General features: G+C 37.5%; 1 protein-coding gene across 1 annotated transcript; it reads left to right on the forward strand.

Annotated features, from left to right (window-relative positions):
• The first annotated feature begins 252 nt into the window (after positions 1–252).
• LOC126412910 (host cell factor 1-like) lies at positions 253–6,718 on the forward strand. Its single transcript, XM_050082800.1, has 2 exons — positions 253–2,994; positions 6,587–6,718. Exons 1-2 carry the CDS (start codon positions 253–255, stop codon positions 6,716–6,718), a joined length of 2,874 nt encoding a protein of 957 aa, XP_049938757.1.
• Positions 6,719–15,089: the final 8,371 nt, after the last annotated feature.

The following is a 15,089-nucleotide window of genomic DNA, read 5'->3' on the forward strand; positions in this document are numbered from 1 at the left end:
AGTTTGTTATGCGTCTTGACACACAAGCTCTACACGCAACGGTGTTTCAAAAATACAATTAATAGTGTGTGAAAAATATTGTTTCTTCCTCCCTTCAACGCTCATATTTGTAACTCAGTGCTGACCGCAGATGTCTATACGAATGTCCACTGATTAGTCTCTGAATCGCGGAAGGCAGTAACAGTTGACGGTACGCTTATACGACTTGAAGTGACACGAGGCCACGAATCCAGCATAGTGCAGTTTGGTGTCATGGCGGCGCTAGATTTGAAGTGGCAACGGGTGCAGAACACATCGGGGCCGAAACCTCGACCCCGGCATGGACACAGGGCAGTGGCAATTCAAGATATGATGGTAGTTTTCGGAGGTGGCAACGAAGGCATTGTAGATGAATTAAATGTCTTCAACATGTCTACAAATACGTGGTTCGCACCGGCAACGAAAGGTCGAATTCCTCCTGGATGCGCTGCATACGGAATAGCAGTGTACGGAACCGCGATTCTAATATTTGGTGGAATGGTCGAGTGTGGAAAGTACAGTGACGATCTTTACGAGTTAGATGTCAGCAAATGGGAGTGGCGAAGACTGCGACCCAGACCTCCCATAAGTGGAAAATCCCCGTGTCCTCGACTCGGGCACAGCTTTACGCTCGTTGATAACGACGTGTATCTCTTTGGTGGTCTTGCGAATGTAGGACACGATTCCAAAAACAACATTCCGCTTTATCTGAACGATCTTTACGCTCTGGACTTGCAAACGAAAATGACGGCGTGGAATATTCCGGAAACGAGAGGCTGCAGGCCATCACCCAGGGAATCTCACACAGCTGTAGCGTACGAGAATAAATTTACCGGCTCCTCTCGTATCATTATCTACGGCGGCATGAACGGGCGTCGCCTCGGTGATTTGTGGTTTCTCGACTGTGAAACATTTTCGTGGTTAAAGCCTGTGCTACGAGGAGTTCCTCCGCAACCACGTTCGCTTCATACTGCAGCGGTAGTGGGAGAGCGAATGTTTATTTTTGGAGGCTGGGTGCCTGTGAGTACGAACGACGGTAAAGCAGAAACACCTGAAACGGAATGGAAATGCTCCAACTCACTGGTTTCCCTGAACCTCGAAAAGCTTACCTGGGAAGAGCATGCAGTGGATGAAAGTTCTGGAAGCACACCTCGCGCCAGAGCTGGTCATTGTACAGTTGGAGTGCACACCAGGATGTACGTCTGGTCAGGCAGGGACGGATATCGCAGGGCGTGGAACAACCAGATATGTTTCAATGACATGTGGTACATTGACGTCTCACCCCCCTTGCAGCCCCATAAGGTACAGCTAGCTAAGGCACAGACAGATGAACTTGAACTCTGCTGGACCTCAGTGCCAGCTGCAGATGGGTATCGTATACAACTCCACAGGTATGAAATGCCATCTGCTGTGAATACAACAGTCAACCCACCCGCACCAGCAACACCACCTCCCCAGCCAGTCTCTTCCCAGGAGAGCAGTACCGGTAGTGTGTACGATGTCAAAGTAAGTTCTCCAGACCTGTTACCTCTGGAAGATAATACTTGTAAACTACAGCCCATGACCTCCACCAGCCCACTTAATTCCAGACCTGTAAGCCCTTTATTGGATTCATTTGTGAGTGAAAACAACGACTTTAGGCAGCAAGCAGTACAGTGTCCTCCTGAAACCTTGACCCCTGTGATGTCATTTGTAGGAATGCCTTCATCAACAACAGCTCCAACTCCCATGCCCAGTGTATTTACAGGCAGTCATGTAAAGGAAGACATAGCGTCAGTGTCAGTTCTTTCCTCTAAACCGTCTCTTCTGTCAGTGTTGTCAGGAGCTAAACTGCCTCCACATTCTCAGAACTTCCCAGATTTAATACCAGAGTCTAGTTTAGGTTCGAATACAGTGACATCATTTTCATCCTTAAAAGTGACAGCTCCTCAGACACCTTTGACAGTGGGTGAGAAGATTGTTCCATCAGTATCTGTCAGTCTGCCAACAACATGTCCAGTGAACAGTCCCAGAAACTCGGTATTTTCTGTATCGGGGCTAGCAACTCACTGTACCACCCCTCACCGACAGCACAATTTGTCAGGAATTATGTCACCTACAACTTTGCTTAAAAACAACTCTTTCCCACAAAGCAAGCCTGTTGTGATGCAGAAGCCAGTGCATACTTCAAATTCACCTCTCGTCACATTTGTGAAAACGAGTCAGGGTGTTACTGTCGGTGTGCCGAGATCATCTATAGTGCAAACTAAGCCTGAGATATCACAATTATCTACTGTTCAAAGTACCAGGCAGAGGCAGATATCTTCTGGAGGTGTCAAAATATTTAAAACACATCAAAAACCAGGACTGGATATTAAGGAGGACTGGAATTTAATGCTAAAGCAGTCACAGAATCCATACAGGAAACAGACTGTCCATGTCATGAAACCTACTGTCCCTGCAATTGAAGGCACTACTGCAAAATTCTCTTCAAATGGTGGCCACTATCCTTTTACAGCATCACCTACTCTGTGTCCTACACAGAATGTTTTGCCATCACAGGTTCTTCATTCTTCTAATAGTGCTCTAACATCTAATATTTTCCAGCAGGCAGTCTCAAAACCAAGCTCCGTGAAAATAATCGTCGTTTCCTCGGCTACCACATCCGGTGGTATTGTCGGCAAGCCGATTACGATCATGATTCCTGGAGGAAGTGTAACTCCAAAGACTGTTCACGTAGGAGCAAATCCGATTACTCATGCAGGTGTAAGAGCTGATGTTAGCCAGTATCTAGCTACTTCTCTGCCATCTTCACTGCAGTTTCCTGCAGGGACCCCACATATTGCTGTAACACCTAATGAAAAGCAGCAGAGGGTGCAATGCACTGCTGCAACAGTAGCACCAAGGACTGTGTCATCATTTTCAAATTGTGGGCCTCTGCTGACACCCAAAAGTGATAACATGAGTACTCGCTTCAGTACTGCTTATGATGAACATGTAGTCTCTCCGCCTGGCCCTGTATCATCATCACCTGCCATCAGTTGCCAACAACAGACAATTGGAACTGCAACTTTCAACTGTCAGCAAACAACTGTAGACAGTGAACTGTTATGAACAGTGAATCAAGTTCAGAGTTTCACCTAGGATAAATACTTTCATGAGTCTGTGAAGCAGATGTGTGAAGATCCATCTGTTATTTATAGGAAGGTCAACAGTAAAAATCAAGAATGTTACTTATAGAGAAGTAGAGCAATATAAAATAACTGTTAAGTACGTTGTAGAAACGGTACACATAGCTCATGTGTTGGCAGCTGTGTCTAGTCACACTATAAAGTGATTACAGCTATGAGTCTTACCCTCTGACTTCCTATAATGTATGTTAAAATGAATATGAGCTATTGCAGGCAGTCAAGCTTACTGGTTTGTAGATGCATTTGTGTTGATAGCTGTGTGATATTAGTAGCTCTTTCATTACTGTACATTCAGCATACAAAGGATCCCTGCTTTTATTGTTATGTTCCTCAATTAATTGTCAGACTTCAGTTCTGAATAAGATTGATCAGTGTTTTAGAAGTTCTGCTTTATTAATAGTAAAGTATCTGTATAGTTATTACTTTTAATCCTTTTATCTTTGTAGAGAAATGTTTATCTTACTATGCGACTGTCTTAACTTTACTGGTGTAAGAACTGACAACTGTGCCATCTGTTCGAAGCTTTTATTTGTATAAAATCAATTACTTCAGTTACACAATGAAATTAAATACTGGCATCTAGAAATGTATTAACCTCAGCAATTTTGATTCAGCTAATTCAAAAACAATCCTTATAACATTAAGTGATGCAAGATTTATTTTTAGGAATGACCCCTTCAATACCTTTGTTCCTGTTGTTTAATGTGTACCAAGACAATAAAAGATACAAAGTTCTGGTTATGTTATCAGTTTCACTATTCTATGCATTGTCACTGTATATATGAACTGAAGACTAATGTTAACAGTAAAACATACATAGAATTAAATATTCATATCTAAAGGCTTGTGGCTTAGTAGTGAATGTCAAGCTGCAACTACAATGGTCTGGTGTTCAATTGCTGGTCAGTTCTAAGATTTCTTCAGTCATTCTAAATCCATATACATTTTTTCTGCCTCAGTGTTTACTCTGTTCCTATTGCATTTACCCTTTGTTACAACACTTTTATTTATATGAACTCAGTCTGCTCTATACAGTGTTCCTAAGCCATACTGTTTTCTGAGAAGCTCCCTAGCCAAAAATGTCAGTCATACTGTGGAAAAAAGAACAATTTGTGTGTGCTTCCACTTTTAGTATGTAGTGCTTGAAAGGCGAAAAGTAAGTGTATTATTTATTTCTAACAGATGGGGATAGAGAACTTCATATGAAAGTATCAAGTAAGGGCATGAGCTTAAAGAGTAATGCATACAAAGAAATTTTATTTTTAGTCATAGATTATTCATATTACTGATCCACAACAACCAAATGTCAGCCCCACAGCACTATATATGCCAAACAATATCTATACTTTTAGATATACCAACATTTGAAGCAGCATCACATGGCTTCAAGAATGTTTATGTTAATTTCGGAATGAAGGCTGTTTTATATTGAATACCTAATCTTTCCTCATATTCATAGACTTTGGTGTTATCCACATTTCACATTTAATGACCAAAATGTTAGCAGATCATTAAATTCTAACTGTATTGTATTCAGTCTTGCATAAATATTTAATCTAGGAGCACTCTTTTGAGCCATTTCATCTGTGTAACACTTTACAAGAGGATAAAAATTATTTGATTCATTATGCCCTCACCCCATTGCCACACTTCAGTGTGCATGATTCATTGGCAGCAAATTTTATTATGAGTGAAACATTCCAGACAGTTTCCTTCAGTCTACATTTACAGTGCATGTTACAATACCAGGTAAGTGTGTAAGTATTGATCACTTTCCGATTACTGAAAATTCTTATACATACATCACTTTTGTAGGAGTGTTCAGCAAATCTTGTGTTTTGGAAATCTGCAGAGCTATTTGCTCGAGGTATTGAGGATTTAGTACTTAGCATTAGAGTCAGCTATGTAATTGACCATTCTGTTGTAAAAAGATGTGATGTTTATTCCAAACTCCATAGATTTTCTGGGTATATAGGCCTACTTAAATAATGGTGGAATGCATATTTCCATCATTTGTGAACTGTGCAGCTCTTTGGCTTCTAGCAGTAGTCAAAATTAAAGAAAAGCCTCAACTTGACACCTGGCGACAGGTTCTAACACTCAGTGCGCTCATTCACTCAGTCGTTATGCTCCATAAATCCCACAATGGAGGAAACTCTTCAGAGATGCAGAATAAGTCATATTATATATTAAAGGATAGAAACAACCGGAGTGCAGGGAACTTCTGTCAGGTTTACTAACAACAGTTTATGACCAATACTAATCTACTCATATTACTAATCATGAGAATTACTTCTGGTTTACTTTGTACATACACATGTATATTGAAAGAAAAGCAATTATTTTGGGAAAAACTACTACTGTACATTTTACACTACTTGCCAGCTGTTTTTATCTAGTACTTAATACTGGACATTTATGTAAATTATGTAACATCATCAGCTGTCTAGGTATTGTGGCAATGTGAAGACTGAAGATGAATTATTATCCCTCAGTCCACATATTTAGATAAATTAAGGAAGGAGAAGAGTGGGTGATAATCTAGCCCCATCATTCACTCTCTTTTTTATTATCTGGTGTTTTTCAATTACCTGTGTGATGTCTACTGACAACCTGTTACAGGTTCTATTTTGAATCCTAGACGAGAATGCTTATTCTACATGGTCATGAATTTCACAGTTCATCCTATGTATACTTTTATGTATACTTTTATTATGATTAACAATCACCATTTCAGTGCCCCTGAAGCGGCTTCTACAAAATGTTCCATTGTCAACTTTACACAACATTATTGCTGCAAGCTTCTGTGAGAAAATAGTTATTTGATTTTAGCTGCATTACTCCAGAAATTTATGCCATAGAACTGCATTGAATGAAAGTACACTAACAGTCAGCAGCAGGCCAAAATGATGAAAGAGATTACTTACTACATGCAAAGCAGACATAAGTAAACTTTTTGTTTTACATATCCAAAGATATAGGTTTGTGCCTAGGTGACAAAAATTTAAGAACTTCTATTGGAATTTGCTATTAACCTTAATACTAAAATAAATCTGATGAGAGTTTCAGCAAGTTCAGAAGTAACTATCGAAGCCAAACTACACCAATAAGAACTGAATTTTGGATATTTTTCCATGTATTGTAAAGCAAAGCAGCAGTGTATGAAAAGGTGTCTGTAACTGAGAAGTATAATGTCACCAGCAGTTGACTGGAGAGGCAGTTATTGCTCAATATCACCCATGTCAGTAATTTGTGCAAGACAATTAATATGAAATTGGCTAATGGTTTCAGCACAGTAAATATAGTTGTGATCAAAACAGTGATTCTAAAAAGAATCGTAGACATTGCTTCCTATCAGAAGCAACTATCTACTTCATTAATTCATTGCCAAATTTCAGTGCCACCGCATGTGCAACAATGGCATCTCCAGAATAGCAAAAATGTATCTTGGCAGGCGGAGCACCTGTCACATCCTCAAGAACTCATCCACCACCTACAAACTAAGCATAGCACCCTTCGACATTACCTGAGGTGCTGTGGCCAATAAGTCAACCTATGGCAAAGATATTACAGTTTGTGACTAATTTTTGATAGGTCTCTTATCAAAAGTGTGATAAAGTATAGCAATGTTGCTGAACAACTTGGCATTTAATTTATTTGCAATGATAGTGTTGTATTTATTTTACAAACACAAGTTCCACTGCTACAGTTCATTTTTATTCTATTGAATTTCTTTTTTTAATTAGTTTTGCAGCTCCAGCTCCATTCTCAAGCACTCATTCATGTATATGACAATCTGATGAGCTAGTTACGAAAAAAAACCAACTGAATACAAATAAATAAAATAACAAATTGTTTATGTCTGAAACTTCTGTTTCCAAAACGAATACCTGGCACCAATGATGGTTACAATGTCTGTGATTTTACATTGTCTGTATTTTCACAATCCTTCAGACAGGGATGCATGTGAACTGTTCGTGACACAAGAAAATTTGTGCAAGACCAGAACTTAAAACTGGATTTCTCGCTTATCGCTAGTGATCATCTTAACCACTTTCGTTATCCAAGCGTGCCTCCAGAACTGATCCAAACTTCCATATGAGACATAGTCACAACCCTTATGATCTCAGTTTATGATTCCCACACAGGGAGACAAATATTATATTTTCATTTTAGTGCTTTCACTATACAGCTGACACAGTCACTGTGCAGTTTTGTAAACATCTAACAGCTAAGAACCCACAAATAGAATTCAAAATAAACGACAAGATCATGAAGAAAGCAATATAATGCATTTTTTCTGAGAATCAGTACTGCAGTTGTCATTAGGTCAAAATTTCCTCCTGCATATGCATGTTGATGAGTAGTTGAAGGAAACTTGATTTAAGATGATATTGGTATAATATTAAGTAAGCACTCAGACAAAAATGCTAACCTTCTCTCCTAAAAGTTAACTGAACTCATACTGAGATTGTAGATTAGCAGTCTTGTAGGCTATAGGCTATATTTCTTATGAAGAATACAAATTCAATCACACAGTTTATGGTCAGGTATAAGGGCATACCTGCAGGAAGATGGTGTAACTGTTGTAAAGCCACAACCAATCAGTAATTAGAGTAACAATTGTGATTTAATCTATGTGATTACTAGTTTCAGGTATTAGTGGCCATTTTAAGATCTTTGGAGCTTAGTTGCTGTACAATATGTATTGCAATGTTAAGACAAGCGCACACAGCAATGAAGTTGATGTGTCAGACAATAATCAAGCCAAAAATATCTGCAACTGGCCCATATCAGCCAAAAACAGTAATTTCCTAGATCAAATTGCAGCTGTGACTAAAATGAATGGTTTAAAAAAGGAGTTCATCACCTATTCATCCTGGAATGGTGTCTACAGCACAGCATTTTACTTTATAATGCTTTGATTCTTTGGTCTTCGTGATGAACACACTTGATGTGATTCAGAATCTCAGAAGTCACTACTTCCTTACATCATTGTTTCAATGACATTCTTGAATAAGAAGGAGCTGTCACATTGTAAGTGGAACCTTTGGATTAAAAGAGTCTACAGGTATGTGATCCCAGAGAATCTATCTTAGCTTGCAATATTCACCTGCAATTTGATGTTCACCTTTTATTCAGGGTGTACCAAACAAGATATCACATTGTGCAGACAGTGGACTCATGTTCTGAAGTATTGGAGAAAAATCCCCATTTAGCCATGCAGATTTTGATTTTCTGTGGTTTCCCTATATTAGTTTAGGTAAAAGATGGGACAGTTCCATTGTCCCTAATGATTTCGATGTTGATTTTGATGTTGACTGGACATAGAATACTAATTTTCCTTCCATCTTCTCCGAACTTCAGAGCACTGAGCTCCTGCTATTCCCTAGATTTTCAGTGCACAAACTGTCATTATCATATCCTTACCCATTCTAACACCAGCTGTCTGTGAATTTTATGCTAGTTCATAGAGATTATGCAAGTATATGCCATTCCCAACATACACTGAAATAAGCTTTAACAATGAGTTGTGTATGATTGTGAATCTTATTTGAATGGGTACACTCCATTACAGAAGTAATGCACAGTCTCTTTCAGAATATGAGGTATAAATTAGTCAGTACATCAGTAGATGAAATGTGAGTGTCACAAACAAAAAGGCATTCATTACTGAAGGTGTGGATGGATATATACATCAGCTCTGTTTCATACATAATATTCTGTGGGCCTCATTATGGAAAAGAACAAGTAGTAATGTAGATTTGATAGTATGTAAATATACAGTATAATAGTATGTAGATATGATAGTGAATTATACATTTATTATCAACTGCATACAGTGCAACACTATCACCTTTATTGCATTTTGTCTCAGATGTGTTATAAACCTATGTTTTCCTTACTCCTTCTTGTACGCTAAATCTGTGAGCAGCTTCAAGTGCAAAATTGGAACCAGTTTTGTACCTCTTTAAGAAATGGTTTGTCTGCTGTTAGTTTTATTTGCTGTGGTGGGCACAGTACATAGTTAAGTTGACAGTAGTAATTTTTATAGGTACAGCAATCTTCACATATACCTCTGTGACCATGAGTGTTTAAAAATCAGTTTGTATTTTATTTGTACATGATAAATCTATTCAAGTAAATTAGTGTACATAAAAATTCAAGGAATGACCATGTATGTGCCTTAGGAAATGTATATGGTAAGAAAAGTGAGTACAATGTCCTCATCTAAACTGACATTACCCCTCTAACTTTCTATCTCTGTCGATTCAGTGGTGGGTAATAATTAAATTTGTGAAAATTAGGACAGTGAGAAATAATGTTTGTGCTTTCTTTGAAAGAAAACAAGTAATGCTTTCTCCCAAACCTGTATGTTGCTAAAGAAATGTGTGGTATATGGTGGTAGACTTTGATTCAAATAAATGTTACTAGGTAAAGTTTCACTCACACTAGAATTTATTTTAGTTATTTATTCATCTTTATTCACCCAAGGATCATTTCATGATTATATAGCATCTGTCAAGATAACACAGTGCAAACCTATAGACAAAAAAACATATGATACACAACATACATAACATACTTTATGAGAATACAATAGGTAGTGAACGGGGATAGGCTCAAATGTGCTCAAATGTTTGAGAGCCATGTCACATAAGAGTAACAGGTGATACTGAATGTTTACAACCAAGTGCAGCATGAACTGTGGTTAGTATGTTTAAGGGCTACTTACAGACTTTCAAAAACCTATATACCGGGTGACAATTATTGAACTATATGAAATAAAATTATCATAACTTCTGAGAGGTTTGTGTTAGGATGTTCAAAGTGTATGGTTGGCTGCGTGGCATGATGGGAGTTAGTATGTGCATGCATGGGTTGGTTTAGTAGTGAAGCCCACTTTCATTTGGAAGAGCTTGTCAGTAAGCAAAATTCGTGGATTTGGGGGAATGGGAATCCACATTTCATGATCAAAAAGTCTCTTTACCCTCAACAGGTGACTTGAGGTGTGCAATGTCCAGTCATGGAATAATCGGTGCAATATTCCTTGATGGCACAGTGACTACTGAATGGTACGGGAAGTTTTTGGAAGATGATTTCATCCTCATTATTCAAGGTGATCCTGATTTTGACAAGATGTGGTTCATGTAAGATGAAGCTCAACCCCAATGAAGCAGGAGAATGTATAAAGTCCTGGAGGAGCATTTTGGGGACGTCATTCTGGCTCTGGGGTACCCAGAGGCCACTGGCATGGGCCTCGATTGGCCGCCATATTCTCCGGATCCAAACACATGCGACTCCTTTTTGCAAGGTTGTATTAATGACAAGGTGTACAGCAATAACCCAAAAACCAATGCTGAGCTGAAAACAGCCACTCAGGAGATCATCGACAACTTTGATGTTCTGACACTTCAGCGGGTCATGCAGAATTTTGCTATTCGGCTGTGCCACATCATCGCCAATGATGGCAGATATATCAAGCATGTCAAAACCTAAATCCAAATATCTTTAGTGACATTTACATGTTCAATAAAGTGTGTGCACACTGCAATTAATAACTAATTTATGTTTTTTTTCACAAAGTTCAATAATTGTCACCCTGTAAATGATGCATCTAGAAATACACTGCAGACCCTTTCAATGCTCTCATAGGAACCACAAACACAAGATTAATTACAGCTCACACACAGGCATTTCGTTTGCCACATTTTCTGCACTCCATGTGAAAATGGAACAGGGAGAAACCCTACTGTGTGGAACAGTGAGAAGTACCCTCAACCATGCAGTTCATAGAGCATTAGCAGAATAAGAACAATGTTGTAGATGGTTGTCTAACAACTTGTGTATCTCACTGCTCCAACATTCATGGGAGGTTCCCAAGAATATACCTGGGTTCTATTAGATTCAATTCCATTTCATTTAGAGGCAAAATAATGCAGTCCCTGAGATTATGTATAGTTTTGTAATACTAATTAATACTGTACTGGTATTGTAATTCACCTAATCTGAGGTATCATACATATCCTTTGTATTGCAATTTTCAGAAACATTAGTGTATTTTATGTAGTACTTACATCTACGGTTAGTAAATGAACTGAGGGTGTCTATCATTACTTATGATACACCAGAAGAAACATAGATGGTGAGTAAACTTACATTTATATTTGCTTACATACTCTGCAATTCACCATCCAGTGCATTGTGGAGGTTACCTCATTCCATTACTGGCCATTCCCTTGGAGATTCTACTTGCAAATGGAGTGAGGGAAAAAATGACTGTCTCTTTATGAAGCCTGATTTCTCTTATTTTTTCTTCATGGCCCTTACATGAAATCTACATTGATCACACTGGAATCATACTGCAGTGAGCCCCAAATGCAAGTTCTCTTAATTTTCTCAACAGTGTTTCACAAAGAGAATGCTATCTTCCATCCAGGGACTCCCACTTTTCATTAAGCATCTCTGCAATACTCACGTGCTCAGCAAACATACTGGTAAAAAGTCTAGCAGCATGCCTCTGAATTCGTTTGACTGGGATAAGTGACCAAGAGTCTGTATCTTTCTCTGCTTTTGTAGCAGCACTTGCATCCCCAGCATAGCCCTATGATTTTTCGTACGTTAGAATTAGTTTCATATGAAACTTCAATAAGTTGTAATCATCTTTATCCTTCAGTTTGTCTACCACTAGGGTAGCTGTGTTTATAAAACTTAAATTGAAGATATGTTTTGAAATCCAAAATCACAGGCCCCTACATGATGTAACTGATTTCATAAAAAAAGAGAAAAATGAGAAACTACAATGGAGTGGATGAAACAGTAACCCATAACAAGTACAAAATCACAAACACTTGAGCAGTTCTCAAAAATGGGATGCACTGGTATTCGATATGTGGTCTCCCTCATAGATGAGTTACACTTTTCTAAAATACTGTCAATAAACCAAAGCTGACAGTTTGCCGCTAACATGATAGCCACATTTAATGTGTGGGATTAAGAATTGTGAGTAACAAGTGCTTTGTAAATAGGGTCAGATTATTTTTTTCTGAAGAGTTAGTTTCTTCCATGGAATGGTAATGTATAATCCATTAGCATTTACTGATTTTGACAGGAAATGTGATTTCTGAATACATTGTTACAGTCAAAGAAACGTGTGGTTTTGTTTTTGTGATAAAATGAATATGTGCTATTATAGAGCTTCATGAACCACAGGCATTAACATATATGACAGACCGATAGTATTTTCTTGTGAGTGAGCATATGGTAACATTTTATTAAATGTTGTTTTTTGGCAAAGTTTCAGAATGCAGTGTTGCACACAGCAAATGTAATTGAAATTATGTATGTCCTTACTACATCTATACAATGGGAATTGTCTGCAGATGAATAAATAAAATAATACTGCTATCTCTTAAATCTGTTATTGGATGAGAACTACATCAGAATGCTTTCAAAGAATGTAAACAGAGTGTATAAGCACCTTATTACAGTCAATATCTTCTTTAAAGTAAGGATGTTCATTACCGTATTAAGTTGTGGCATGAGAATTAGTGTTATGTCAGTAATTCAGGTGGTCACACAGCTACTTTCTTTCGGTGCTCTTTGCTCTTGCCAGCATCTGTAGGGAAAGTTCAGCTGAACCTTGAGGTTAATTGGACTGCCACATTAACTAACAATTCAAGAGGGAAAATTATTTTCTTTCATACCATCAGTTTGTTTCCTTACATTGGAAGTGTAATTTAAATTATGTGGCTGCTGGATGTTAGCTAAATTTTCAGATATGTATAAATGTGAAATCCAGAAGTAAGAGTAATTTTTCCTATCGTCTAACAAATTCTCATAAAATTTTAACATCCAGTAGAACACAATTTTGTTTCTTTGAGTTTAATTCAGAGTTCATTGCTTTATGGTACTCCATGAAATAACACCTGTGCATGGAATCATTTTTCTGCTATTTTGAAGATTTTTGATAAAGTGAAGATGGGGTTAACTGGACCAGTTAAGTTTGGGGTTATGTCAACTGGATCAATTAACCCCAGAAGGTTTCTGACAAATGATTATAATGGGTAACTTCACAGGTACCACATAAGACATAGCCGCCTTGTGGGGGTAGCATATCCTTTGACTTTCACTGTCTCTTATATCTTGAAAGGTGTTAGTGTCAGTGGTACTGAACTTCTCAGTACAAACACATTTACTGATAAAGATTTTTTGTCACAAAAAGCAACAGACAAACCTCTACCAGTTCAGCAATAAACAACCAATGACTCTCTGGCAGAAGATGCTAGCAAACCTAGAAAGAAACGAAAATCAACTGCCCTTACCAGAACACCAGTTAGATGCAACAGCAAAAACAGAAGATCAAATAATTGGCCAAAACAGATTCAGCGAAGTAAAGCCTTCAGTCAGATACCAAATATGGAAGAGAGCAATAGCAACTCTCTGTATGCTAACTACATTAAACACATTGATTCCTCTGATACTGACTCATACACTGTTCAAACAGTGTAGAAGGAGACTTCATTGTAGCCAAAGTAGAAGGGAAAACTGCTACAAGTGATCACTATCATGTTGCTCAAGTCTTTAAAATGTACAATGATTGCTGCGAAGTAAAATGTTTACTAGAGCTGTTTCTACTACAAAATTTGAAGCAGCAGAAGAAGATGATACCTTTGTTGCTTCAAATTAAACAATTGCCGAACTACCTAATCAAATACGTGGCACTAGGCTTGCTATGAAAACATGATTTTATTCTATATTGATGTTGCTTCATTCATTGTGTGTAAGTTTTGTTATTGCCATGATTTTTTTTCATTAATATACTTATAAAGGTATATTTAGCATTGTTATTAATGTTGCCCCAGTAAATTTTTGTATTTATGGTGCTGTAATTCATTTTTTTAACCGAGAGGTCCAGTTAACCCTTACATATGCTGAACTTAACCCAACCACTGGAGATAAATGGCCCAAAAGTAGGGCTGAAGTTGTTCTACAGTTGTGTAAAATCTGTTTGGGGTAATTCAAAAATGAAAATGCCTGAAGTTATCATACATATTTTCCTCCAGATTTGTGAATAAAAGTTGTAGAAAAATGAATTCCTTAAGTAAGATTTCAAGAAAATAAAAAAACAGGTCCAGTGAACCCCAAATTCCTCTATACCTTGCTTATTTTAACTATAACCATATGGTATTTCTCCTTAAGTAATTTCTTTATGTGATTTGTGGATGCCTGCAACAGTGCATCTCAAGATTTTCTTTCATTTGCTGTATTTCCAACTTGTAACTGTGGCTGTGGACTCTTTTCTTTTGTAACAGTTTTTTATGATTTATTTTAGTTTTTAGAGTATGAAATACACTTAGATCACATGACTATATGACTAATTTTACTTTTTGGTAACAGAATTATTGCTGCTATATTTTCTTGCTATTTTCAGGAATTTCTGCACTGTGGAACAACACTGCATAATCATATACTTCTGTAATGAAGTATCTGCCTGTTTTTTGTCAGTTAATGTTTGACGTCACTCACTCATGCTCCTGCTTCATGAACAGGATTTATGGAACATGATGTGTGAATGATGAGTGGCTGGATGGTAGAATATGACATTTTCTGTACTGATTACATTTAAAGAAAGGTTTCTTTTCTTTTCATATGTTATGCGTGATTTGAATGTTTTCATCATAACAGGGGATAAAAGACATCTTCTTATTCATATATCTGTGTTATCACATACATTTTTTCCAGTAATGTAAATTTTTGCCTCTTTATTTCATATTTTTCCTTTTATTTGCAATAAATCTTCCAAAAAGACCAGAATTTCATCATTATTCATACTAAACTACATTATATGCCTCCACATTTATTGTTTTTCCCCTAGCAGTACTCTGTCAATATATTCCT

The sequence above is a fragment of the Schistocerca serialis genome, chromosome 7, assembly GCF_023864345.2.
Source record: "Schistocerca serialis cubense isolate TAMUIC-IGC-003099 chromosome 7, iqSchSeri2.2, whole genome shotgun sequence".
NCBI lineage: Eukaryota > Metazoa > Arthropoda > Insecta > Orthoptera > Acrididae > Schistocerca > Schistocerca serialis.